Genomic DNA, 24267 nt, shown 5'->3' with positions numbered 1-24267 from the left:
ACCATCAGCTGAACACCACCTTAACATCTTAATTTGAAGCATTTTGCCAATTGGAATCACTGGCCTTGCAGGAATGCTGTCCTCATCATTGATTTCGATCAAAATTTGTAATCGCTTTTTCACCTTTTGTCCATAATTATCAGTGCCACATCATAAGCAGAAATTTGTAATCACTATTTGGTATCTGGTTAACATTAGTTCAATGTGAGACAATAATGAACTCATTAGTTAAATGCATTGTTCATTATTAACTATTCACTTATTATTATCTGAATAGGCTATAAAGTGTTATTGATTTGTTTTACAGCAGTTACTCTTAGCGCCTTTCAAGTCAACACTATGAACTCAAGTGACAGCTTCTGTTTTTCTTCTCCTCATTTGAGGCGTTCGACTAGCTCTGTGCCTAAGCACTCTTCTTATCTAAGCTTCTTAAATGATTTCGACATTCATGGAAGCCAAAGATACGGTCTATCGCCTCCTGTGCAAATGCAATCACATTTTTATGCTAATGTGCAGAATGAGGGTTTTACTAATTTTCACAACAATACTTCAGAAGCAATGCAGGATAATGCTACGATGCAGCCTCAAAGTCCATCCATACTTGAAAGTGCCTTGTTTGAAACGCCTAACTACGATAGCTTTTCTTTTTTAAACAATCCATTTTCATCATCACGGCCTCTGGAATGTGATACGGGTTTAATTGGTGAAAACTATGGAAAAAATAATGCTGTGAAGATTTTTGGAGGACCCTTGATGAGGTAATTAAAACTTAAGTTATTTTTTAATTTGTAATATTATATTTGAAAATTTAATTATGTTATGTTCCACAATGATCAGCATCAATGAAGATAACAAGAGATGTACAAGTCCGATGAATAGGCAACGTAGACATCCGCATCAAAACTCAAAACACACAATTGGCAACAAAAAATCTGTTTTTCGCGGAGTTTCAAGGTATGTCAACTTATACTTGTTTCGAATTGTTATAAGCAATTTTCATAAGTTACTTTTCTCCCAAGTGAAAGTGTTGATAGTTATTTTTCTTTCTAGCTACCGGGGGACATAAAAGCCCCTTCCAATGAATTAATTTCTGGTTTCGTAGAAAATAACAATAGTTCGAAATATAAAAAGTAAAAAGCTCTCTCTACATTTCTTTCCTCTCTCGATTCTTTTATTCTCCTGCTGCACTTTCGTTCTCGCATGCATAGCTTAATCTAGTATGTAGTTAACAATGAATATATAGGCACACGGAAGGACGCTTTCAAGCATTTGTATGGGATGGCACAGAACCAGAAAAGAAAGGCAAGACAGGTACCAAAGTTATTTGATTATCCATCTCCGATTTTTGTTTACTAATCATGCAACATCTAAAATTATCCATTAATTAACTCTCGTTTTTTTTTTTTTTTTGTCTCGTTGTTTCCTCCATGAACGATGCACGGATGCAGTTTATGTTGGTGAGTGAATTTCTTGGATAACTCGTTAATTAAAATTACAATCTAAATCCTTAGACATTCACCACAAAAAGGAAAAAACTAATTAAATCATAATGGTACATATAACGTGAAGAGAAATGAGAGGGAAAACACTCTGAGAGTAAGAGAGAATCTTGAAGAGCAATCTTTTCTTCTTTCACACTTTAACTTTTACAAGACTCAGACTTACGATATAAATACTCACAGTATAACTACCCTAGGACATAATACACCCAATCTCCTAATGACACCTGTCACACAATGCAATGCATACAATATATTTCAACTCTCTAATCCTAACATTCCCCCTCAATCTTATGGGAGAAAGGTCCGAGCATAAGATTGGAACAATGATCAAGAAACAGAGAGGAGCACAAGCCTTTGGTGAAGATATCGGCATACTGATGCTCAGAAGCAACATATTGCAGAGTAATGGTGCCTTGTTGAACACGTTCGCGCACAAAGTGACAATCAATCTCAATATGTTTGGCTTTAGAGTGCAACACAGGATTGGTGGCAAAAGCCATTGCTGAGATGTTATCACAATGGAGTATGGGTGAAATAGAACTGGAAATATGAAAGTCCTTGAGGAGTTGTTGGAGCCAAACCACTTCGGCAGTGGTAGTAGCCATCGCCCTATATTCAGCTTCAGTAGAAGAGCGACTGACAGTGTGCTGTTTCTTGGAACTCCATGAGATGGGATTCTGTCCAAGAAAGATGACAAACCCAGTCGTAGACCGCCTATCATTAGGATCCCCAGCCCAATCAGCATCGGTATAGGCTTTTAAATCCAAAGAACCAGGTCTGAAACATATACCCCAGCCTAATGTACCTTTGAGATACCGAAGAATGCGTTTGACTGCAACAAAGTGAGAATCCAAAGGAGCTTGCATAAACTGACACACTTGATTCACAGAGTAGGCAATATCAGGCCGAGTGAAAGTCAAGTATTGTAAAGCACCAACAATACTTCTATAGGTGGTAGGATCCTTATAAGGAGGACTACTGTGCTTCAGCAACTTGTGATTGGGATGAGAAGGAGTGACATAAGACTTGCAATCAGTCATGGCTGTTTTATGCAATAAATCCTTCACATATTTGGACTGGTGGACAAAAAGTCCCTGGGAATGATACTCAATTTCCAACCCAAGAAAATAACGCAACAGGCCCAAGTCCTTCATATCAAACTCTGTAGTTAATCGTTGAATCACAGATTGAACACCCTCATCACTATCACCAGTGAGGATGATAGCATCCACATAGAGTAATAACACAACCATAGAATGACCATCATGCTTGATGAACAAAGAAGAATCTGCATAAGAAGACTGGAACCCCAAAGTAAACAAGAACTTAGTGAACCGATCATTCCAAGCCCTAGGAGCTTGTTTTAGGCCATAAAGGGACTTGTGAAGCTTGCAGACATATTCAGGATGAACTTGATCAACAAACCCCTGTGGTTGGCACATGTAAACCTCTTCTTCCAAAAAACCATGCAAAAACGCATTTTTGACATCTAATTGCTTCAACTGCCATCCATACGTAGCAGCCAAGGAAAATAACAACCGAACAGTAGTAGGTTTGACCACCGGGCTAAAAGTTTCATAATAATCCAAACCTGCAGCTTGAGAGAACCCTTTGGCCACAAGACGGGCTTTATACCGAGCCACAGACCCATCAGGATGCCTTTTCACTTTATAAATCCATTTACAACCCACAAGATTTTTGTTTTGTGGAAGAGGAACAAGAGTCCAGGTTTGTTGCTGAGTAAGAGCTGCCATTTCTTCATGCATGGCTTGTTGCCATTCAGGGGATTTAGAAGCAACACTGTAAGATGAAGGTTCTTTAATACTGTCACACTGAACCTGAGCTGGAAAAGCTGTCTTGTTCTTGAAAATCCCCGATTTAGATCGAGTCTGCATTGGATGGGAATTATGGGAAGGAATAGACACAAGTTGCAGATCCGTAGCCTGAGAAGTGGCAGTAGAAGGATGTAATTCATGATCCGCTGAATTTCCAGAAGTACTTGTAGAAGAGGGAACAAGGTCACCATTGAGCAAGGACTGAGACTGAGTAATGGGGAATGATGCAGTAGAAGAATGGTCAAACACCTGTGGAAGAGGTATAGGTATAATAGGAACATGAGTAAAAGTATTGTGATGAACAACATGAGAAGAACCAGATGGCAAAGAAACTGGATGTGATTTGGGAGAGTGGACACCAGGAAAACTATCTTCATCAAATAAGACATGGCGAGAGACAATTAACTTGTGACTGCGAAGAGAATAACAAATGTAACCCTTGTACTGAGAGGCATACCCCAAAAAAATGCATGCAGTGGTTTTGGACTCAAGTTTGTTAGATCGATAAGGTTTGAGGGATGGGTAGCAGACACACCCAATCTCCTAATGACACCTGTCACACAATGCAATGCATACAATATATTTCAACTCTCTAATCCTAACATCATAATGGTACATATATGGAGTGGTTAGCCGCATTTGTTGTGCTCTAGCCTGTACCTAATAAGGGACCATAAGGATAGTATATATTATGATTTACTTTTGTAAAATAGTTTATTTGCTTCATAATTGGGACCGTAAGCATCATTACGAACTTATCAATGTCCAATCATAAACTAGAAACCTCAAGTCAAAGAAGTTAAGTTGCGGGATTCTCAAATTTAAATAGTTGATTACTTCTTAATTTTCCTTCAAATTTGGCAGGTGGATTTGATAAAGAAGAGGATGCCGCTAGAGCTCATGATCTAGCTGCTCTAAAATTATGGGGCGAGTGTGCTAAATTAAATTTTCCTGTATGTTATTAGATCAACAACGATGTATTTGAGTGCTTATTCCTGTATTTTGGTATATGACTCATCCTGCATATCTATGTATTTTTGTAGACTGAAGAATACAAGAAAGATTTGGAGGAGATGCAAACTATGACCAAACAAGACTATTTCCTCCACATAAGAAGGTAACAGTGTTGATTTAACAAAGTTGGAGATATGATGTTCTAAAAATACAAATAATTTATGGCTTTATGCTGTTATTGTTACGCAACATTCTCATTAGTGCAAAATGTGCTGATGATCAACTTCTCCTTGGTACAAATTGTTTGCTTTCTCAACAGTCAACTTTCGCTAGTTACCTGGTTTATTGTTCTTTTTGGCATCTTTCTTTTTGGGTAACTTTCTTGCCATCTCTATTTATTGATGTATGTTAAACTTGTTGAATTTCAGAGCAAGTCCTAGCTTTGCCAAGGGTTTATCTAATTATCGTGGAGTTTCAAGGTATTATAACTCAACTCTCTCTCTCTCTCTCTCTCTCTCTCTCTCTCTCTCTCTCTCTCTCTCTCTCTCTCTCTCTCTCTCACTCATGCCATGAAACAGGATCTCAGGCAAAAAGAAATGGCAAGCTAGACTAGGGAGAGGTAAACGGCACAATGGCCTTTATCTGGGTACATTTGGTAAGTCATATGACCCATATGCCTCATTTTATCCATTAATGGCTTGATCAACAATTAGTTAACTTATTTTATTCATTTGTCTAATATTTTCCTGCTCTACAATCACATAATCAGAAACTGAAGAGCAGGCAGCCAGAGCTTATGATATTGGCGCTATAAGGACGAAGGGCACAGATGCAGCCACAAACTTTGATGTAAGTGAAAATGATGTCAACAGCATTTTACAGAGCGAAAAGCTTCCAATTGGAGAGGGTGCTTCAAAGTCTTTAAAGTTTGCTTCATCAGTTGACGATTTCATACAAAGCAGAAGAAAGACTAACAAAAAAACTCCCTTTTTGCAACCCTATGAAGATCATAGATTAGGCATCCTTAACCGTATTTCAACCCAACCGTCCTCGTCATTTCAGCAAACAACTCTTCAAACCCTACCAATATACCCCAATGATTCAAACTGTAGTCAGTATGTAGACCCCTTCCTCCAAGACTTCCAAAATACTGATAATATCCAAAATAACCAACTCCTTCAGTACTATAGTGTTAGCCCTCGCTATCAAGTTCAATGTGTTCCTGCAGGCTATCAGAACGCTAATTTTGAGACAAACCGTATTTTTAGTCATTGGGACGGTAATACTTATGGCGGAGGCAATAATTCGGTGGGGAGTGCAATCAATATTGGACCTGTCATACCCTCACAGAACCATGAGTTAAACCAGTTTCAGTATTATAACAATGATGCCTACGGCCAGAAGCTCAGTCAAAACCCTAACTCCTCGTATCTTCTTCAAAATTCCCATGTTTCGGCTTATCCTCAAACAATTAGCCCTACTTTTCTTCCTGGGCTGAATAACCTTCATACGTGCTCTAGCTATATTGGGGAATGTTCCAGTAGTCAAGCTGAGGTGAGCTTGGACACGATATTGGGGGAGACTGACGAGAGTCTTGGTAGTGACATAGTCAGTGAAGTGGTTCCTGTTGCTGACCTTGAAGTACATGTGAATCCTATAGAGAGAAACTCAATCTCAGTACTACCAGAAGATAGAGAAAATGGAAGTACAGGCTATCAGAACGCTAATTTTGAGACAAACCCTATTTTTAGTCATTGTGACGGTAATACTGATGGCAGAGGTGATAATTCGGTGGGGAGTGCAATCAATATTGGACCTGTCATACCCTCACAGAACCATGAATTAAACCAGTTTCAGTATTATAACAATGATGCCTACGGCCAGAAGCTCAGTCAAAACCCTAACTCCTCGTATCTTCTTCAAAACTCCCATGCTTCGGCTTATCCTCAAACAATTAACTCAACTTTTCTTCCGGGGCTGAATAACCTTCATGCAATCTCTAGCTATACTGGGGAATGTTCCAGTAGTCAAGCTGAGATGAGCTTGGACACGATATTGGGGGAGACTGACGGGAGTCTTGGTAGTGACATGGTCAGTGAAGTGGCTCCTGTTGCTGACCTTGAAGTACATGTAAACCCTATAGAGAGAAACTCAGTACTACCAGGAGATAGAGAAAATGGAAGTGTTGTCGAAGTCTCAGGGGTATCCAAATCAGGTCATGTATTGGACACTTCTAGTTGGAAGGACTTGTTATTGATGAGCTTAAACGATCCAGATTGTAAATTATGAAAAGGCTGCTTGCAAAAGCTAAGTGGTCTGTTGGTCCCTTCAATTTATCTGTTATGTTACTTGTTATGGAACTTTGGTTACACCACGATGGGACCACAAGAAGTAACATAACAAGTCGGAATGAGGCTTCGGGGAGGTCCCTCAGCGTCCACCTGGGTGATTGCTTATATGCCATGGTGATCTTATTACATGTTTTGAGATATCTTGAAATAAGATTTATCTTGTGATATTCTGGATTTGTGATTACTTTGGATTTATGGTTTTACAATGAGATATTCTGGACTTGTGATTTTACCCATTGGATTTTACATGATGACTATATATGTAGTATGGATTATATATATACGGATTTTCAAACAGGGCGTTGTTACGTTAAAAAGAAAAAAAGATTCTTAGAATATTTTCTTTTTGTCCACTCGCGCTTTTCTGTTTTGCACCTCCTTCAAGACTTAGTAGAGAGATCCGGTCGATATCTAGGACCATTGGTAGCTCTGAAAAACCTCCCGAAGTGTAGGGAGAAGAATTGTCTTTCCATTTGTACGAGTATCCATCCTTTAGAGGATATGATAACTGGATTGTTAATGTACATCTTAAACTTCTGTTGTATTAGTTTAACTTATGCTTTGAACATGAACTACATGCATGTAGTAGAGGGTCCGAGACCCACTAGGTTTGGCCTTTTGAGGATTATGGAACAAGATTGTATGTTTCTCACATGTAAATAGACGAGTATTTACTTTATAAACAAGCGAGGTTTTGTCAAAATTTTGGTAGACTTTCTTTATAATTTAAGTCGTTATGTCAACATGCGTAAAATGACTTCGTCACAATCCAGCATGGGCTAGCATGCCATGATTTCGGCTACCAAGATATCAGGGTCAGGATGTGTCACTATTAATCTTGAGATCAGCTAAATATACTGACTCACCAGTCACATGCACAACAGTAAAATTTATGCTCATAAACTGTCATTTTTGTTTATTACAAACACTATCTACTTAGTTAATCACCAATACAATCTATCGAAAATCTGAGCAAATGCTCTTTTTATAAGCATACAAATTCTATGGTTGAAGGAACTTCTTCTATAAGCTGCTGCCTTGCAAGATTTCTTGCCTTCTCTTCCCTCACCACTTCTTCAACAGTCTTCTTTATTCTGTGCATGGGAAAACAATAATGTGGTTCGATAGGATCGGTGGGATCAATAACAATTTTCCCCAGTTCAACAGCATTCTGTATCAAGAATTTGACAATTTCAAAATCACTTGCGCGACCATCGTACCCTACAATTTCCACTACCTTGAGATAGCGATGGGAGCATTTCGATGGTTTCTTAAATCTCATTTCTCTTCTCTCGCATAATGGGTACAACTGCAGTAAGGAAACAACTTAATTAGTGTAAATAGCACAGGAACAAAAAGTTTCAGGAAGTTTATAGGCACAAAATAGAACTATCATTTAGTCTACAAGTCTTTGGAACAATAAAGTTGAACTTGGGAAGCTACCAAATAGGATTACCCAATAGAATTGCCATTAAGACAATCTAGTAAATCCGTACATTCTCTACTTCAAAATATATGCAGGGCACCTTTGTTCGATATAGAGTTTCATTTCTTTTATCTCACATGCATTACGGTGGTGAACTTAATTTTACAATTAAAAGGAATTGAATAACAGGACACATTAAGTAAAAGACATTTAAGAGAAGCACCACGACCCGCTTTCTGGATTCGGATCCCTAACTCCCCTCCCCCACCCCCAAACAACTATCCTAAAATCTTCATTGGTAAGCAAAATTGCTACTAAATAGGTTGTTAAATATCTTTACAATTAAACCCCGGACAATACACCACATCCCTGCTCCCTTGACTAAAACCTCATACACAAAATCACCAAAGTACATAAAGTTTTAACGGGTGATCTACCACATAAAAATACATACCTCCAACACAAGTTTGTGCAAGTAAGGAGATGCCTTAATGAAAGAAGCTAACTGTAGAAGGATGAAAGCATCATTTGCTTGAAATTTTAGTTCCAAATGCTTGAGGTTTTCTAGTATAGGGAATACACAATTCCTTTCCTGGAACTGAAAACCAAACCAGGATTAAGGCACTTAACAAAATCAAACAAAAGAAAAGAGAACTATCGCATACAAATTAGATGTACTAACCAGAAGTCCGTTCAGCTTGAGAATCTCTAGCTTAGAAATACAGCATGAAAGTTGGGTGAAGGCGTCTTGTATGCTCTTATATGAATAATCACATACCTCAACAAGAAGTGGTACATTCCTAAGAAGCATGTTTATTTCACATCCAACATGAGTAAACGAAACAAGGTTTGCGTCACATATCTCTATGCTTTTGAAGCTTGAGCATTGTTGTATCACTAGGTACTTCAATGAAATCGATGGACCAACAACACTTAGATTACGCAAATTTGGTGAATCATCCACCAATAACCGTTCAAGAACAGGACAGTTCGACAAGAAGTACTCAAGAACGTCTCCATCCACATCAACACTTTTGAAATTAAGAACTGTGAGGGACTTAAAGCCAATGCACGCACAAGGATTGGGACTTGGAATATCAGAACACAAGTGCTTCAAGGTGGAATCTTTTTGGATACCCAAAAGCTCGTGCGGAAATGTATAGCACGGAAAAAACTTCCGAGGAAAAACACCATACGATAACAAGTCCAACTCAAGCATTTGAACTCCCTTTTTCATAGCAAACTGAATCCATTTATCAATGGAACTTGAAAACCTAGGATCTAGATCGAAACAAACCCTGAATTGCTCAACGGTTGGACCTTGATGCTGTTCCATCACACTGTTCACCCAATCGACGTACTTACGGATTTCCAACTCTCTTGCTCCTTCTCTGAGATCAGCCAAACTGCATAAAGTTTTCTCAGCATCAAAGTCGAGAGTAGTAGTAGATGCTAGCACATGCCGCCACACATGCTGCCATCGCCTAGAAAGTACGCTAGTAGCTTGTGCTTCCTTTAGTGGCAAGAGAGACAGTATACTAACAAGAACTTCATTCGGCAACGTACTAATTCGGTCCAAATCCAACAAGTTGTTGTCTTCATGCTTATTTTTCTTCCTACTTCTCAAATTGTAACCACCGCCCTATCAATTGAACCCCAAAAAACAGACACAAATGTTAAGACTAAGTTTTACCAGGTTATCTCCTCTCCTCTCTTTCATGATTTCCTTAAATAACTAAATCAATTTTGCAGAAAACATAGACAAAGTACGAGGAACCAATCAGAAAAACAGAACCAAACGAATCCGACGAACTGATGATATCTAGGAAAGAAATTTAACAATAAAAATGCTGCTTTTTTATAATAATTGGATACATGGGAAGAACAAAGATGCAAACTTTACAGCAATTTTACCTGGTCTTGGGAAAATTGAGAAGGTGGTCGACGCTGCAACCTTCTCTTCACTAAATCCGACGGTGGCTTTTCCATCTTACAAATCTTAATATGGAGGTTGAGATTTTGGGAAGTGGGATTTTCTGGGTTTAGTTCATACGGTACTGTGTCGTCTTCATCTCTCTCAATCTCTCTCAATCTCTCAAAACTCAACTGATGCTGTCAACTGATGCTTTGTCGGCGTTCTGTTTGGGCCGTGCTGGTATTTTGTTACCTTCAGGCCTTTGTTTTGTTGGACTCCTTTCCTGAAAACCTTTTGTTTCTATTTGTTGAATTCTATAAAATAGAAATTAACAAATCATCTGTAGTGTGTGATTATGTACCATATTAGTTTTTTGTTTAGTTTATGGATAAGATAGACAATTAATTCGTAGAAAGTCCAACCTCCATTCACATATTACGAAACAACAAAGTCAAACAATTTTTCATTGACTTATATATTGTATATACATTATCGTTGTTAGGACATTGCTTTCATTTTACTAATACTAAGATGTAATCTACCTACATTGAAGCTTCAAAGAAATTCGAACGAGATTTCCTTATATATTGTATATACATTTTTTTTTTTTTGGAACTATAGGTTTATTATAGAGATAATGAAGACATATTTGTGAATCAGACAAAGTATATCAAGGATCTCATTGATAAGGCAGGTTTGGAGTCTTGTAAACCTGCAAATACTCCTTGCAAGCCCCACAACTCAATGCTTGTGACAAAAGGCACCCCATTACAAGATCCTAGTACATATAGAAGTATAGTTGGTTCACTGCAGTATTTGACCTTCACAAGGCCAAATATTGCTTTTGCAGTAAACTCTGTATGTCAATTCATGACTACACCAACTGATCTGTATGTCAATTTATTTATAAAAGTGATACGTGAAAGAAATTTAAACTTTTGAAATGATAGTTTTAACTCAAGTGCTTATGCAATTTTAGCTTTTTGAAGTAGAACAATGTAGGATGCAAAAGGCCATTCTCCGGTCCAAAGGTGAATGGTCGACACACTTTGGACATAGAAAAATATACACACACAAAAAAAAAAAAAAAAAAAAAAAAGTGGAAGGGAATGAACCATACCCTCATAGAAAAACGAGGAAAGATACATACAAGGAAAAAAATTGTGACACGAAGCTTAACTCTAAAACAAAACCTAAAATGGTAAAGAAAGTCAATGTGCAAAAGAAAAATATTACAATAAATATGTCACCGAGGTTGTAAAAGGTCCATTTACATTTCCAAGTTTAAATCTCTGGTTGCCTAACACAGCTGTAACTTTCCCATGAACTGCAAAGTCTTTTGTTTATTTTTTATAGAAAATCTATTGTTTCTATTTGTTGAAACCTATAAAGTAGAATTTAACAAAGGGAACTGTTATATCACTTCAAAAATCTCATTATACACTCCTCATAAATGTATTTTTTTTTAATTATGAAAAGTTTGGAATGTCAAATGAGATTTTTAAAATGTTAATACTAATTCCCTTTAACAAATCATCTGTAATTTAGGGATAAATTTAAACAATTAATTCATAGAAAGTCCAGGCTCCATTCAAATATTACAAAACAACAAAGCCAAACAATTTTTCATTGACTTATATATTGTATATTTAATATCGTGGTCAGGACAACGGATTGCAGTTTCCTTTCATTTACTAATACTGAGATGTATGTAATGCACCTACATTGAAGCTTCAAAGAAATTCGAACGAGATTTCCTTGAAACTTCCTCATCCATAATTAATTAATGATTCCATAACAATATAAATTTCTTCTTAGTCGGTGCCAATGAATCGCAAACCTTTCCAGAGATTAAAAGATGATGAAGAATCCTACGAGCCATGTTTCTTGTCTCGTCTTCTGGTTGTTACTGTTTAAGACCTTATTGGCCATGGCCGACATGGCACAAAACACAACGATACCAGTAAATGTGGGGGTGATCCTTGACCTTGATTCCTTGTTTGGGAAGGTGGGTTTGAGCTGCGTTAACATGGCCCTCTCTGACTTCTATGCTTCTCATGCTTACTACAAGACTAGGCTGGTCCTTCACACCAGGGACTCCATGAGAGATGTCGTTGCTGAAGCTGCTGCAGGTTCTCTCTCTACTTTTAATTTTTTTCCATTACTTTTCTCTTGACTTTTTTATTATTTTGATGTTACACGCATAATTTCGAAGCATAACCGATTGCTTTTTCCTAGGAATTGTACTTTTGGGTTCAGTTTTTGTTCACCCCTGTTCATCATTTACTATCCTTTCTTAGAATATGTCACGTATTACGTAGATTAACCAAGATTAACCTGTTATAATAAGGGTGAGTTCATGCTCAATGTACTCATCTAAAAGTGAGTTTTTATCTTAACAGGTCTTGGCGTTACTAGAAATGAACCACCATATTAAACTTTAGATTTATTGTTTCTCAAGAGTGATATAGTCCCTTACACCTGTTACTAGAATTTCCTTTAGCCTGCTCTACCTAGTTAGAAACTAAGTTCGGATACCAATTTCGACCAGCATGGATCCATTGCTAATAAGTCTGCGATACGCTGCAGCACCGATATGGTTCCCAAATTAAATGCATAAATCCAATACCTTGGGTGATCATGCGCAATGGACTTATTGATCAGGTGTAGTGTTTATCTTAAAAGATCTTAATGCTGAAAGTAATTAATGAATCATCAACTCTTTACTTGTAGGTCATTGTGATACTTTTTTGAGGTGGATTATGTTCGTCCACACTCATGGCTTATAAGTTATATCGAGCCACATATCCCCAACTGACTATTCCCCGTTAGGTGTGGGGGAAATAAATTCGACTTTTTTCTTGTATCAATTTAGAACCGCATCAGAATTTACTTTAATCTCTGTTTTTCCACCCCTTAAACAGCTTTAGAATTGATAAAGGACGTTGAAGTGCAAGCCATTATCATAGGACCGGAGTCATCAAAAGAGGCCAACTTCGTAGTCAATCTTGGAGACAAAGCTCAGGTGCCCGTAATCTCATTTTCGACAACAAGTCCTTCCCCAGCTACTTCTCAGACATCATATTTTTTCCGAATTGCACAAGATGACTCATCTCAAGTGAAAGCCATAAGTTCCATCTTCCAAGCCTTTGGATGGAGTGAAGCAGTGCTCATCTATGTTGACAACGAGTTTGGAGATGGAGTAATACCTTACCTGGGTAATGCTTTGCAAGAAGTTGGTGCTCGTATCTCCTACTGGAGTGTCATCCCTCCAGTGGTCACTGATGACCACATTGTTTCAAAGCTTCAACACTTGATGACTATGAAAACAAGGGTATTCATAGTACACATGTTGCCTTCTCTTGGTTCTAGGGTTTTTGCCAAGGCAAAAGAGATAGGCATGATGAGTGAAGGTTATGCTTGGATAATGACGGATGGGATGACAAACTTTTTTGGTTCCATAAATTCTTCTGCCATAGATAACATGCAAGGGGTGTTGGGTTTGAAAACTTACATCCCAAATACACAGGAGCTTGAACATTTCAGAGTCAGATGGCAGCAAAAATTCCAAAACGACAATCCAACTATTCTAAATGTTAAGTTGGATGTTTTTGGACTGTGGGCTTACGATACTGCTGGGGCACTGGCCATGGCAGTGGAGAAGGTTGGGAGTTCTAAAAACTTCAGCTTCCAAAAGACAAACACTTCCGACAGAGCCAATGATCTAGAAACCCTAGGTTTCTCTCTAAGTGGTCCTCAACTTGTCCAAGCACTATCGAGTACAATATTCAGAGGCCTCTCAGGTAATTTTACTCTTGTTAATGGACAACTTCAGTCATCAGATTTTCAGATAGTTAATGTAATTGGTAGTGGGGAAAGAGGACTTGGATATTGGACACCCAAAGATGGACTTGTGAGAAACATGAAGTCTGCAAACACAAACACAAGCACAAACACATATTCTACCACTTCTAATGCCAGTAGTCTTGGACCTATTATATGGCCTGGTGACACAACCACCATTCCAAAAGGTTGGCAGAATCCTAACCATGGGAATACATTGAAAATTCTAGTTCCAGTGAAGCGTGGGTTTAGAGAACTTGTAAACGTGACATTTGATCCTAGCACTAACACAACCATGATCACTGGATTCTGTATTGATGTCTTTAAAGCCGCAATCGAAGAATTACCATATGCTGTTTCCTATGATTTTTACCCTTTCGCGAAGCCTAATGGTGAGGCAGCTGGCAGCTACAATGATTTGATCTTTCAACTGTTTCTTGGGGTAAACTGCTTATCCTTTGCTACTATTTTGGTTACATCATAGTAAAAGCTAGGTAAACTACATATATGTGTTTCTCTAACCGCATCTATAGTAGAGAAAAACTTACATACACTAGGCCTATATCACCAGTACTCTGCATCTCTCTCTCTCTCTCTCTCTCTCTCTCTCTCTCTCTCTCTCTCTCTCTCTCTTTACATGATTAATTGGTCCCATGACGAGAGAGACATGAAAATCAATAGTGGTACATTGGGTGCAAGTAAGTTATATATTCTGCTAAAAGAGATGAGACCTACTTATATGGCAGAAACTATATCCAATTTCTTCACAGAAACTGTCCAATTTCTTCATAAAATCTTATGTCATGTATTACTTGGCAGAACTATGATGCTGGAGTGGGAGATATGACGAATAGAGCAAATAGGTCGCTGTATGTTGACTTTACATTGCCTTACACAGAATCTGGGGTATCAATGGTGGTACCTATCAAACATAGCAAAAGTAGGCAAGGTGCATTGGTGTTCTTGAAGCCTTTTACTTGGGACCTTTGGGTAATAACCTGTTGTTGTTTCATCCTCATTGGATTCGTTATCTGGGTTCTTGAACACCGGATAAACGAGGATTTTCGCGGGCCTGGCGGGCCTGCCGTAAGCTTTTGGTTCTCCCTCTCAACCATGGTTTTTGCACAGAGTACGTGTTCTTTTCATCTGGATCCATAGATTATTTAGTCGTCATTAATTGTCCATGTGCTATCTCTTACTCTTTTTTATACTTTTTTTTTGTCACAGGGGAGCAACTAGTGAGCAACTTGTCTAGGTTTGTAGTGGTAGTATGGTGTTTTGTAGTCCTCATATTAACTCAAACCTACACAGCAAGTTTAACATCGCTGTTAACTGTCGAAAAGCTCCAACCAACCGTTACTGACGTAGGCCAGCTCCTCAAGAATGGAGACTTTGTTGGCTTCCAAGAAGGTTCATTTGTCCAGGAGTTACTGACAAATGAACTAGGGTTTCATGTGGAAAAGCTTAGGGCCTACAGATCGACACAAGAGTTGGCTCAACTTTTTGAAAAGGGCGGTGTTTCTGCTGCCTTTGATGAAACCCCATTCATGAACCTATTTCTTTCAACTTATTGCTCAGAATATACCATGATTGAACCAACGTTATTCAATGCTGACAGTGGTTTTGCCTTCGTAAGTTAATCTACTAATTGCTTTTTCTCTTTTGATATGCATTCTCACAAGCATTACCATGAAACATTGAGTCTCTTAGGTACGTTTGATAACCAATTCAGTTTTAATTTTTTTTAGGCTTTTTAGCCAAAATTATCCTTAAGATTTGCATAACTCTTCAATTTGGTCCTTAAGATTTGAAATCAATAGAATTGGACCCTGAGTTTATCCACCATCAATCATTTTGATCATTCCTTGAAAAATCTCCATTAAATAAGAAAATAATAACCAAAATACCCTTAATTTTTGTCAAATCATTTTGGTACATTATTTATTAAATTGAGAGTATATTTGTCATTTTGATCCTTAATTAACATAATTTTGCATGGAATGACCAAAATGATTGATGATGGACAATTTCATGGACCACTTTTATTGATTCCAAATCTTAGGGACCAAAGTGATGTGTTATGCAAATATCAATGACCATTTTGGCTAAAAAACCTTTTTAGAAGAAAAAAAAACCAACACAAATTTTGGAAACTCAAAATAGTAGCTTTTAGTTTTTAGGATGAAAACTAAAAATAAAAAACAAAAACAAAATTTCAGAAAATAAAAAAACTGAAAACTGAAAAACAAAAAGGTTATCAAACTGCTTTTTACAAATTCATTCATCAAATGACATTTGCAGTAATATATTAATTCAAAGTGATAATTTGTTTGAGGTCAAAATATTTTCAGTTCTAGGATTTGGGCAATCAAAATTTTGTGCTTTAAAGAAGAGATAAATGATGAAGAGATATTTTAGCAAAAGATTTTAGTTTTGGGGATGTATTGTACATGGAGTTTGAGGGAGTTTACTTGTGAAGAATTATGAATACATGGATTTTTGAGGGAGTTTACTTGACTTGTATAGAATTCATGAGGATTTTGATTGAATCTACACGTATTTTAACATATTTTATGAGATGCTCATCAAATATGAAATTATTTATTTACCTTAACCTAATTTCCTATAATTTTCAAATTGACTTCGGACCAAGCTCCAAGACACACAAAAACAAGTCATCTGATTATTATTATTCTTGTTATTATTTAAATGCATGTTTTCTCATGCATGTGGGATTATATTCCTTCTTTGATTTGGTGATGTGCAGGCCTTCCCAAAAGGTTCACCTCTAACTCTTGATGTTTCAAGGGTGATCACTAATCTGCAAGAGCAAGGTAAAATAGAGAGTATCAAGGACAAATGGTTCAAGAAAGATGCAGGTTGTAAGAGGGACCCTGCCACCACTTCCATTAGCTTCACTAGTTTGTGGGGATTATTCTTGCTTGTTGGGGTTTCTTCAGCATTTGCTCTCCTCGTACATGCAGCTATGTTCTTCTATCACAATAGGCACCTGCTGATACTCCCTGATTCGAATGCTTCACTCTGGCAGAAACTATGCAAGATAGTAACCTTCACATTATAAGTCCAGTCGAATCCTCACTAGACGCCAAAGTAACATCTCGCCGGGCGTCGGTGCCGGTCAAACGACACCGAAAGCAACAAGTGCCTACCCCGCATAGTGATTTGAATCCCCATGGTGAAGCAATCCATGATATTCAGCCAGCTATTTAGATACAGAACTGATGTAGTAGTGGTCGAATTAGAGATCGCAACTGAAAAAGCCAAGTTATACTTGTTAACTGCATCTCAATTCATTATGTCATCGACAAGGAAATGAATCATATTCTTATTCCCACTCTTACATTCCGACCAACCAAACGAGGCTAGAATGAACGAGCCTTAATAGTATTTGTCAACCTAGTACCACCGGTTGGGGATTTGGGCCACACACTGGCCAGCCATTATAATCAACGGCGAGTCATCTTTGATAGCATTTTTTGGGATTAGAATGGATAATTCACTATATCTATATCGACTATTGAAGGAAGAAATGAAGGTCCCGTTTGATAACTATTTCATTTTCAATTTCTAGTTTTCTCTTTTCGAGTCTCAAGCCTCTCTGATGCATTTCGAATATAGATTCTTCCAGATCGAGTTTATTGCGTATGAGTAATTTAAATCAGATGGCAGCTTAACACAATATACGTAAACACTAATGGCTAGGGCCACATTTTTTCCTCAATCCTCTTGATATTTCCATTTCATTATTCACAGCTCTGTTTAAGTTTTCTCCATACTTTCATGATCCAGAAAACCAACGGGTATACACATGTCGAGTCCGCTCTTCTGAAAATTACGCAGACCACACCTCACGAAGGAGTTCATACCTCGCATTCGTGCAGGCATGACCTGTATGCTCATGCTTTCCGTTTCCATTTCCATTTGCTACGATAGTTGGAGTTGATGGTAATTTGTCAATGATGGATGAAAGTGGTGAATCCAACTCCTCCAGCTCCTCATCACTTGTATATCCCTTTCGTTGTACAACTGAGACACTCCTTTCCAGTTGTGAACTTCCTCCTGCTTCTGAAACTTTTTCTGCCACATCAGCTGAGGAAGGCGGGGTGTACACAACTGGTGCCGCTGTGTAAGGGAAGCTCCTCGCCAGTTCTCCTGACAATCTGCGCTCCATAATGCTCTGAAGAAATGATGAAAGGGTATGTCAAACCTTCAGCGTTGTTAATTTTGTTTTTGCCATAGCAAAAGCGCATTTCTTCATTAGAAACTACAGAATATGGTCCATTTGGTTTCACATTTTAACATTAAACAGAAGATCCTTAAAAAGATTCACGAAAAAAACGTTGTCAAATGTTTCAAACCTACACAGTTGTAATTGCAAAAACACATCAGGCCACAAAACATAAAAACTGAATAAAAGCAAAAGTATACCTCGGCATTCAGTGCCTCCAATACAGCTCCTGGGACAGCATCTGGACAGAACTCGTCTGGTGTGAAGTTACAAAGTATCCGCTTAACTAATGGAAGACTAATTGATGGGCAGACCTAGTAAACATGAAAGGAAACAAATTTGAATCAGCCCAAAAGGAGAGGTGAAAACGACGCCAGAAAATTCAGATAAGTTGAGGCAGTCGAACTAAAACCACAGCCATTTCCCTTCAATAAGAAGGCAATGAGATTATAAAAACGAACCTCCTTTCTGATTCTCCTATCAATAAGCATGTCTTTGGGAAGCATCAAAAGATCACTCAAGGCATTCAGAAGAAGAAAGGATTTATCACCATCCCCACTCTGCCCATCATCGTCCTCACTGCCAGGGTGATCTTCTTGCAGGGGATCATCAGCATCCATGTCAAACATATCACTTAGCCATCTAGACCAATTTCCAACCTGCACGACATGAAGCCTCCTCATTATTTAAATCTAGCAATCACATTTTTCTAAAATAAGACCCAAGGACGTAAAAGTATTATGAGGAAGGAGGCACAGGTCATGCCCCTGTCATGGATTCAAGCAAATGGTGAAGAGGACATTCACATATACAGTTTTATGAGTAACTAGTGAGCAATCTAAACCCAACTAGTTGTTGCCGGCACTAAGAATCTCCAGGTAAGGACCACAGGAATAGCAATATTGAGGCCTTCTAAGCAACAAACTACCAATTTTCCTTGGGAATCCTTAAGAAAATGCATTTATAAATGATGTGAACCATTCAAAAGTAGATATTTCTTTCTGTTTTAAAAAGAAGAAAAATAACTAAGTGAAAATGAGCACGATACTTACAGAATTCTTAAGTTGAGCACCAGACCCAAAACTCAAGTCGCCAGCGGGAATAGGTAGAACCCTGGAATCAAGAATCGGATCTGACACTGGATCAGTAGGGATTTCATGGGCAGATTCACGCAGAATAGCATTGAACATTGCCACATCTAGCCTTGCAACACAATGTTCCATTACCTAAAAGGCGCCATAGCAAAAGGAAAGCTCATACAAATGTTCTAGTGAAGAATAAATGATGAAGATGAGAAACTTTGGCGATTGAAATTAAATTCCAACGTCTGACGGAAAAAAAATTTAACCACAGAGGGTTCTTAGATAGATATTCAATGATTTCATACCATTCTTGCCAAAACAGGCAAGCAGCCACACTTATGCCCCCCTGCTCGAACAGGACAGAGCCGCTGAGAAGCATCCTGGTAGGCATTTTTCCATAGGTTGACAGAAAAGCTACCTTGCTTCTGATCACCCAGTGCAGGTCCTGACAACCTTACAGTCGTCTTATTTGTAGATGAACTCTCAGCTGGAGATTGCATATTTGGAGTCAAAGCCTAAAAAGATAAGACTCTGGTCAGCAAAACATAAAAGCACATCAAAGCTACTACAAAAATCACAGGTTAAGTGACAATTAAGTTTTCAATCAAAATTAAAAATTATTGTCAGTCTATATAAATTCATGTATACACTTCAAGGAAAAAAATGGCCTTGAACATGGAACTTATCCATTAAACAATATGATTGTCGTGATGTAGACCCCAGCCACCTTTAACATGTTAAAAGCAAGAATGAGAGGTTCTTTGTTTGTGTAGGTGTACCTGCCACCATACTGACTCAACAATCCGAGAGAAAATCCAGGATTCAACTTTTTCTAATGCAGCTGTGAAGGTTCCTGTCTCTTGCCAGTCATCAGCGAATTGCATTAAACCGTTCATTTGTTTGCTACCGGAACTACCCCTCCATTTCAGTGAGGCAGACTTCTCTTCATTTCTCTTGCTAGTCCCATTTGACTCTGCAAACTTTACTGAAGGACTTGACTGGCGTGAAATGCCAAATGCTTGAGATATGATCTCCCTTAGCACGACAATGTTTGATAACCAGAAGGTCAACCTTAACATACAAAAGGAAAAAATAAATCATTATCCAGAAATCAGAGAACATTTGTAACACTATGAACTATAACATGATAATTTTACCTGGGGACATCATTGCCACAGGACTTAGCTATCAATATAAGTCCTGATACAGTATTCTTAGCAATTGTCGCTCGCTTGTCCTGAGTCCAATGCTTGCAAGCATGGATGTAAAGTCTAGAAATCCGCCGAGCTGGTGTGTGAACTTTATGCGCAGAGCTCCCATGCTCTGGTACTACAGAGTAGAGGGAAATTTCAAGAGCAGCAACTTCTCGCAGCTCTTCTTCAAGTTTCTCAATTCGCATTTCCATTTCTTCAATCTTTCGTTCCAAAGCTAATTCAACCTCTTGTTCGCCATTTTCTTCCGCATTTACTATTTCATGGTCACTTTCCACAGTCTGAGCACCATTTGAGGCCCCATCAAGGATATCACTTACTCTTATCTCTTTAATAGGCTCATCATCAACCTCCTCAAATGATTCTAACGAAGGTTCAATGGGAACTTCGCTATCAGAAGAAGTTCTGGTTTTAACTCCCGAAGGCCCGTTGTTTGAATTAGTGACTTTTTTGGCAGTGTTATGCAACCCCTTGGATTTTGACTTAGTAGATTCACTACCAGATCTCTCCCTGGATCCATGAGAGCTTTTTGAGGAATTCTTCTTTGCAATGGTTTTAGGTACCCTTGAAGCTCTTTCAACTTTCTCATCCTCAAGGGTAGGTGAATCCCCTTGAGATGATACGGAGTCCTTTATTGTCTCGCAATCTGACACCTCGCCATCAATGTTCTCTTTGGAAGTCATTGGAGTAGCTTTCAGATCTTGAGGCACCTCCTCAAACCTGTTGACATCATCTACATAATGTATAACCAAGTTTTCATTAACTTCAGAGAGCTCTGTGCCCGTGTTTGAATCACTTACTAACGTACTGGGGTCTGTTTTAGCATAAGAGTCTTTGGATTCAATTTCTTTTCCATTCAATGTCTTGCCGTTATTCCCTTGATTCGGTTTATTGTCTCTCCTTTCAGTTCTTCCAGTCCGCTTGGTGTTTTTAGTATTTGGGGTTTTCCTTTTGTCAACCTCCTTCATGCTTAACAAGGTTTAGTTCCTCCAGCTACAACAATCAAACGAAAGACTGTGACATGGAAGAAAACAAAACAATCAACAACCAAGCAAAGCTCTTCTCCTTATTACTTCCTAAGCGACAACTTGAAAACGAAAAAACAAAGCAAAGAAATGGAGCCAAAACCAGCAATAGAAACATAAAGCAAAGGGATTACAATTACCTCTTATGCAGCAACTTCTTCAACTTTAAAATTATTTCGGTCAGCCTGCAAATTGGACATTGTTATGGGTCATCAACCGGAGACTTATACACAACGTTTTCCATGCAACAAAATCAAAACAGCGCTACACTGAGCGCGTTGAGTGCATCACAAAAAATGCAATGAAGAGCAAGCTTATGACTAGTCTATTTAAAGGTCGTCTCAGTCACAGAGCCTTACGTTCATTTCTTAACTCCAGAAGGATAGACAAAAAAATCAATCACAAGGACCAAACAAAGTTTGTTTACTCATTGCAAGGGACTTGTAGCTCAAGTAAATAAGAATCGCACAGCAAAGGATTCCTCTATACTAGATTCGGATCCCCCTCCCCGAATATCGCTCAAATCAAAATCAAATTTTGTTTACGCACAAAAAGAAAAAAGTACATGTATTCATTCACCTCTCCCATGAGCGGTAGGTCTCGGGTTCGAGACTTGGGAGCAGCCTCTCCATAAATGGGGGTAAGGCTAGCCGACATTCACCTCTCCCAGACCCTGCGTAAAGCGGGAGCCTTGTGCACTGGGTACGACCTTTTTTATTCATTCACCTAAAGAAGGCTCATTTCTCCCTTTTTTTTATCAAAGTGATATTCCAAACTATTCTAATATTCGGGTGAGTTCCTTTTGAATTTCAATGCAATATTGCTTATGCTATCATCATTGCTACATCCCCACCGACATTTAAGACACGGGTATCCCCCCAGTAATTTCAACCAAAAGGGTCGAAATCATATAAAGCACGGGAGGGCCATATTTCTAAACAGTGACAGTCATGCATCTCAGACTCGTCTACTGTTATGCCAATTGGTTAAGACAGTCTGCCCGCCTTCATCCGAGTTCGAGTTTAAACTTCTCTTAACGTAGATTAGAATAGTTTAAAATATCAATTTTTTCGGAAAAATTGTCAATTTTGGGAATCAAATAAATAATCAAAACATGACACAAATCTATTATATTCTATGTCCACATCAAATGTGGAATAAAATGAATATATCTCGATCTAGCAACTGGCAACAGCTAAACCAACAAAAGATACTCAACTTTTTTTAAATTTTAATTTACTGTTTTTCTTTTTTAGCTTGACCAACCAATAGAATCAAGTCAAATCGATGAAATTATAGAAACATCAACAACAACAAAAAAGTAAAAAGGTGAAAAAGTTGGCTGAATTAATCATCACAAATTAACAAAAATTAATTTTCCCTTTTGAATTTAATCACAATCATTTCCTACATATGTTCAGCTGACGACGTGGCAAGATCGTGACCGTAGAATGTAAAATAACGTGAAGTTTCTGCAGTGAAGAAAGAAATGGGCAACCACTTACCAGAAACGTGACCGGAGAAGATCCAACGCAATGTCGCAATCCGAGCTCAAAACGACGCCGAACTGAACCAAACAAACACCCGCCGCAGTCTCTCCGTCAGCAGCGCGACACCACAATTAAAGAACTCGAATTCCAGAACCAAATGACGCCGGAAGCTATAAGCTCAGAAGAAAACGACAATATCTCGGAAAGAGGCAGCATCGAGCAGTCAAAAAAGTAACTGACAGTAAAAAGTTGTACTTACCGAATGGATTTTTGCTGTGGGGGCTCCGGGATTATCAATAATTTCACGCCGATTAAGAGCTTTTGAGTTAATGGGGTGTTAAATTTTGTGAGAAATTTTCGAGGGAGGGAAGGTGCCATTTAAAGGGGTGGGGTGACTGTGTAGGGGTACGGACATGGGGTAGTGGGGTGACCGGGAGAGAGGTTGTCGGTGGGCGTTGGGTGACCGGGTAGTACCGGTTAAGGGGTTGCGTTACGCCGTTACGCGTCGTGGAGTGTAAGTATGGTATGGTATGCCTAAACTGCCATCATTGTTTTGGTGAATTACATTTGGAGGAGCATTATCTTTTCTTTTTTTTTTCCTCTCTTTTCCTCTTTTTTTATTTGAAATATCACAGTTAAACCACGTCAACATCTTATACTAATTTTTTTTATAGAAAGAGAAAGACAAAATAGAGAATGTGAGAGGATGGGATGAGAAGGGAGGTGAGGTGAAAAAAGATTTTACTCGATTTAATCTTTGAATTATTATCTCAGTGAAAATTAGATTACTGGATTATTATTTCGGTAAAATAAGTCCATGAATTCATTAAAATTGCTAATTTCATCTCTATTATATTCAAAGTTATTTTATCCAATTTTTCGTCAATTTGAGTCAATTCACACACTTTAGAGTGTAATACCGTCATTGTCTCACCTATAAGTCCTTAACATTTCATATACGATGCGAACCTTATGTCTGATTTACCCTCCAAAGTTAATTTCATACACTATTTCTCTATGAAAAAATTATCAATCTACTCGTAGATGTGTATCACATGCAAATAACGTAACTTAAAGTGACGGAAAATTGAATATAGTAGCTTCGAATTTAATATTAAGGATGTAATTTGCAGTTTTTTATATTTAAATTACTGATTTTTCTGGGAAAAAAAAACAAAAGAAGTTTATGGACCTAATTTCCACTCGGATTGATAATTTATTGACTAAATTGAAAATTCACCCTTTACAATATATTAAGAACACGCCGCGTTATGCCATATGTATTATATGAGTGGATGGAAGTTTATTTTCGAAGTATACCTCCACTTGTGTCCGTATGTCCGGCGTTCTGAGCATCCCAAAAAATCTCTCGTTTGGACTGGCG

At 38.1% G+C, this 24267-nt stretch overlaps 3 protein-coding genes across 7 annotated transcripts; 1 reads left to right on the top strand and 2 right to left on the bottom strand.

The window, feature by feature from the left end:
* Positions 1–7516: 7516 nt before the first annotated feature.
* LOC126600808 (F-box/LRR-repeat protein At3g26922-like) lies at positions 7517–10298 on the bottom strand. The gene is made up of 4 exons (XM_050267462.1): positions 9983–10298; positions 8751–9710; positions 8523–8666; positions 7517–7951 (listed from the first exon to the last, which is right to left on the bottom strand). Exons 1-4 carry the CDS (start codon positions 10055–10057, stop codon positions 7628–7630), a joined length of 1503 nt encoding a protein of 500 aa, XP_050123419.1. The 5' UTR covers positions 10058–10298; the 3' UTR covers positions 7517–7627.
* A 1433-nt stretch (positions 10299–11731) lies between these two features.
* LOC126598408 (glutamate receptor 2.8-like) lies at positions 11732–17187 on the top strand. The gene is made up of 5 exons (XM_050264771.1): positions 11732–12115; positions 12908–14268; positions 14646–14955; positions 15054–15457; positions 16594–17187. Exons 1-5 carry the CDS (start codon positions 11842–11844, stop codon positions 16906–16908), a joined length of 2664 nt encoding a protein of 887 aa, XP_050120728.1. The 5' UTR covers positions 11732–11841; the 3' UTR covers positions 16909–17187.
* A 345-nt stretch (positions 17188–17532) lies between these two features.
* On the bottom strand, positions 17533–23246 carry LOC126598409 (uncharacterized). Of its 5 annotated transcripts, none has more exons than XM_050264774.1 (10): positions 23143–23246; positions 22899–23053; positions 21534–21578; positions 20315–21382; positions 19937–20228; positions 19463–19672; positions 19128–19301; positions 18537–18734; positions 18276–18389; positions 17533–18024 (listed from the first exon to the last, which is right to left on the bottom strand). In XM_050264774.1, the coding sequence occupies exons 4-10, from the start codon at positions 21334–21336 to the stop codon at positions 17680–17682; spliced, it is 2355 nt and encodes a 784-aa protein (XP_050120731.1). In that variant the 5' UTR covers positions 21337–21382; positions 21534–21578; positions 22899–23053; positions 23143–23246; the 3' UTR covers positions 17533–17679. The 5 variants fall into 5 exon arrangements, with proteins under 5 accessions (XP_050120731.1, XP_050120733.1, XP_050120729.1 ...); XM_050264776.1 differs by having other exon boundaries at positions 20315–21361; XM_050264772.1 differs by having other exon boundaries at positions 22899–23235.
* Positions 23247–24267: the final 1021 nt, after the last annotated feature.

Source organism: Malus sylvestris, chromosome 14 (assembly GCF_916048215.2).
Source record: "Malus sylvestris chromosome 14, drMalSylv7.2, whole genome shotgun sequence".
In the NCBI taxonomy this organism is placed as follows: Eukaryota; Viridiplantae; Streptophyta; class Magnoliopsida; order Rosales; family Rosaceae; genus Malus; species Malus sylvestris.
This window is presented reverse-complemented; position numbering and strand designations above follow the sequence as displayed.

Excerpts from the sequence above, each read along its gene's own strand:
- LOC126600808 (XM_050267462.1), bottom strand. The coding sequence starts at position 10,057 with ATGGAAAAGCCACCGTCGGATTTAGTGAAGAGAAGGTTGCAGCGTCGA. Across the intron at positions 9,711-9,982 it reads CTCAATTTTCCCAAGACCAG|GGCGGTGGTTACAATTTGAG; the intron begins GTAAAATTGCTG and ends TTCAATTGATAG. Across the intron at positions 7,952-8,522 it reads TGCACAAACTTGTGTTGGAG|TTGTACCCATTATGCGAGAG; the intron begins GTATGTATTTTT and ends TCCTTACTGCAG.
- LOC126598408 (XM_050264771.1), top strand. The coding sequence starts at position 11,842 with ATGATGAAGAATCCTACGAGCCATGTTTCTTGTCTCGTCTTCTGGTTG. Across the intron at positions 12,116-12,907 it reads CGTTGCTGAAGCTGCTGCAG|CTTTAGAATTGATAAAGGAC; the intron begins GTTCTCTCTCTA and ends CCCCTTAAACAG. Across the intron at positions 15,458-16,593 it reads CTGACAGTGGTTTTGCCTTC|GCCTTCCCAAAAGGTTCACC; the intron begins GTAAGTTAATCT and ends GGTGATGTGCAG.
- LOC126598409 (XM_050264774.1), bottom strand. The coding sequence starts at position 21,336 with ATGAAGGAGGTTGACAAAAGGAAAACCCCAAATACTAAAAACACCAAG. Across the intron at positions 19,673-19,936 it reads TTGAGTCAGTATGGTGGCAG|GCTTTGACTCCAAATATGCA; the intron begins GTACACCTACAC and ends TTATCTTTTTAG. Across the intron at positions 18,390-18,536 it reads ATAGGAGAATCAGAAAGGAG|GTCTGCCCATCAATTAGTCT; the intron begins GTTCGTTTTTAT and ends CATGTTTACTAG.